The following is a 3,696-nucleotide window of genomic DNA, read 5'->3' on the forward strand; positions in this document are numbered from 1 at the left end:
TTAACTGTTTAGGATAAAGTCCACCCTGGCGGGAATCGAACCCGCGAGACGCGCTATCTTCCAAACTAACTGGGGTGGTTAAGTCCATATTTTTGTGACCTTAAAAAGACGCCTTCCCCATGAGAAAGAAGATTTTAAAAGGAATGATTAGTTCATTAGCTTGGTTGGTAGCGCGTCTGGTTCAATTCTCACCCTGGGCGGATTTCATCCTTAACAGATAAGGTTCATTCTCGGAACGGCTGGCGTTCTGCTATCCTGTCCTTCTCTTCCATTACAGGACGGTAAGACCTCATCAGTTACAGTTTCCTCTGTCAAACTCCTGTCAAGCCTCCTGTCAAACATTATCAAAAATTGTAGATTTCGACCAGTGTGCCAGCTCCCTAACAATACATGATCTCAGTTACATTGGAAATACCACTTGATAGCTAACAGCTAGATACGGATTGAACACGAGAAAACTCGATACGATAGCCTTAATCCGTTATCCATATTCCAATATTATTCCATACTTAGCCTTATGGATTACCTCGAAAGTCCGTATACTGCACTTACTCTGTCCGTATACAGTAGAACCTCGATTATTTCAACTTCCATTATTTCAACACCAAACTTCATAGTATTTTTCTATCTTTCAAAGGATATCTGTTATCAGAGGAAAAGGTCATAGAACGTGATCATTTCAACCTCGATCATTTCAACTACCCCCGGTCCCAATTAGTTGAAATAATCGAGGTTCTACTGTATTGCACTTACTCTGAACTTGATGTTGAAACCGTAGCATGACTGCCATTATCTGCCATACCATGATAGTCATAGCATTCATAGCATGACTCATGATAGCTACTGGAAATCGACCTATCTAGATCGACCTATGAATTCCGAGTAAAGCTGTGCTATAGGTCTGCTAAGATAAGTTGGTAATCTGCTGGAATCTGCTGTTAATATCAAGGGGAATCCCCTCACTTGGTCATTGGCTTGAGGCACATTGGGACAATGTCAGTGAATGCCCTAGTCATGAGCTGTTCTTGTTCTTTTTTGATGCTAGTTTGTCGTATTTGCTATAATTATGAATGTACCTTGTGCCTATTTATTATTCGTAGAACCTCATTCTTTAGGCCTGTTTGACCCCTATACCTAAGCAACTGAACCACAAGTATCTTTTATTTCAAGTGTTTTGATAGAGGAAACTGTAACTGCTAAGGTCTTATCTTCCCGAAATCGAAGAGAGAAGGAGGACAGGATAGGAGAAAGCCAGCCGTTCCGAGAACGACCCTTATCTGTTTAGGATAAAATCCGCCCCCCCGGGTGGGAATGGAACTCAAGACCTAGCGCTTCGTAGAAGCTTAACCCATCCTCTAGGACTGTTTGCCCCTACACCTAAGCCTCGGATTAGGCTTTTTGTGTATGGAGTTAAGCGACTTAGCGCTTAATGGGCATGCGCGCTACCCTCCAAGCTAACTAGACTGGCAGTAGGATACTTAGTGTGGATTTCACCAATGACTTAATGAGAGATTTGACTAAAGGGAGAATTTTTAATCATCCAAAAAAGCTAGTGTAATAATTCAAAAAGGAGTTTTCAAAGATCCAAAATGGAGTTTTTAGTGATCCAAAAAGGAGGAGCCTTTAAAAACTCCTGTTTAGATCATTAAAAACACCTTTCTGGATCATTGAAAATTCTCCCATTAGTGAAATCTCTCATTAAATCATTGGTGAAATCCACCATTAGTGAAAGTTTTTTCCGCTAATATTTAACTTGTATTCCTTATTTCTCTTCACAGACCTGAATTTTCCGACGGTAACGAACGTACACTTATTATGTCCTTTATTATATGCCATTTAGCTGATTCAGTGAAAGGTCCCCCCCCCCTTTAACTTGGATTCCTCATTTCTTTTTCCCCAGACCTGAATTTTCCGACGGCGCCGACTCCCCTAGCCGGATAACTCGATCCGCTCGCTCAGTAGTAGTCAAGTACCTGATCGGTTGGGTGTTCAAAGATGGCATAGTCAACCCACAGGATCCCATAACTCCGGAAACGTTGAACGAGAGAATGGAAAGCTACGTGAGAACGCACAACAACTTCCTGTACAACTATCGGTTGCCGCTGCACAAGATCAAGTCTGAATGTAAGTTATGCGTATCTTCTACGTCTTCATTATTTCGTTTGGGAATTTTGTCAATTTTGGCATCAAAGGGACGCTTTCCTATGCGTGCAGTGGAAATGAGGGATTTGAATTTGAAAATTGAATTGAAATTATTTTTGGATCCGAATCCCTAATCCCGTATTACCTATGTCCCTCATTAGCGTATTTAGCCCCCCCCCCTTGAGCTTCATTTTTCTCCTTTCGTAGAAGCTCAACCCGTCCTTTGGGGCTGACCAGCCCCTACATCTAAGCCTCAGTTTGGGCTTTTTGTGTGTGGGGTTAAGCTGTGTTTTTCTCCTTTACTGTAGGCCAGACTCCGTAAATTTGGAGCATCCACCCCCCGGTAAGTCAGTGTTTCGGCTCTCGGCCCCCCTCGACAAAATCCTGGAAATCTGGAGCTACCCCTCATTAATTGATGTAAATTGTTATTATTTTCTAGGCCCCCCCTTGAGCTTCATTTATTTTCTTTGTCAGCTTAGTTAGCTATTCTCACCTTTCCTTTTTTTTTCCTTTTTTTTTACTATTTGTTATCTATTTATTATTATTTCTTTATTGTTGTTATTATTTTTTGTAACTGACTTTGTACCATGTACCTATTCTGTGTATTTATGTACAATAAAATAAAATACATACATACATATCCTAAGTCGTTCTGTTTGGTGGAACAGGTCGACTATTCACAAAAACCTCTCCACCAAGTTCTATCATTAAATTTTTGTTGGTTTTCAATGAGACTGGGATTTTGATTTCTTTTGATGATATCTTTGTTGCAGAGTATAGGTATTGAGATTCGACATTCAACTAAAGAAAGTTTGGTAAGCGCTAGGCCGCGGGTTCGATTCCCGCCCGGAGTGGATTTTATCCTGATGGGATAACATTCGTTCTCGGAACGGCTGGCTTTCCTCCTATCCTGTTTTCCTTCCCTCTTCGATTTCGGGACGATAAGACCCTAGCAGTTACAGTTCCCTCTGTCAAACCTCTTAAAAAAAAAAAAGTTTGGTGAGCTTTCGGGAATACTCAGATTCCCATCGTCAGACCAAGATCGCGAGAGAGGTGTTGACTCTACGAGCGCTGGATGTCGAATCTCAATTGTCTTTGAAAATTTATATTTTAAAATAAATCTAATAAATCTATTGCTTAATTTCCAGTGGTCCTGGACCAGTGCCGAGTGAACAACGGCCACTGCAATCATGTTTGTCAGTTTGACTACAGGGATCTCAAGTTCGAATGTCTGTGCCCTCCCAACTTCTCATTGGATGAATTATTTTTTTTTTTAAATAAAATAAATCTAATAAATCTATTGCTCAATTTCCAGTGGTTCTGGACCAGTGCCGAGTGAATAACGGCCACTGCAATCATGTTTGTCAGTTTGACTACAGGGATCTCAAGTTCGAATGTCTGTGCCCTCCCAACTTCTCATTGGATGAATCTGGTCACGCCTGTCAGCCAATCAATGGTGAGTATCCAGCCTAGTTAGCTTAGTTGGTATCGCGTCTGCCTTGTAAGCGCTAGGCCGCGGGTTCGATTCCCGCCCGGGGCGGATTTTATCCTGAT

The 3,696-nt window shown here is 41.5% G+C and overlaps 1 protein-coding gene across 1 annotated transcript; it reads left to right on the forward strand.

The window, feature by feature from the left end:
• Positions 1-1,900: 1,900 nt before the first annotated feature.
• On the forward strand, positions 1,901-3,598 carry LOC103522189 (the record flags this gene model as incomplete). The annotated part of the gene is made up of 2 exons (XM_008487292.1): positions 1,901-2,124; positions 3,458-3,598. Coding segments are annotated over 2 exons (365 nt in total), but the record flags the coding sequence as incomplete, so codon positions are not given.
• Between the last annotated feature and the right edge of the window lie 98 nt (positions 3,599-3,696).

This window comes from Diaphorina citri, unplaced genomic scaffold (assembly GCF_000475195.1).
Source record: "Diaphorina citri unplaced genomic scaffold, Diaci psyllid genome assembly version 1.1 scaffold7272, whole genome shotgun sequence".
In the NCBI taxonomy this organism is placed as follows: Eukaryota; Metazoa; Arthropoda; class Insecta; order Hemiptera; family Psyllidae; genus Diaphorina; species Diaphorina citri.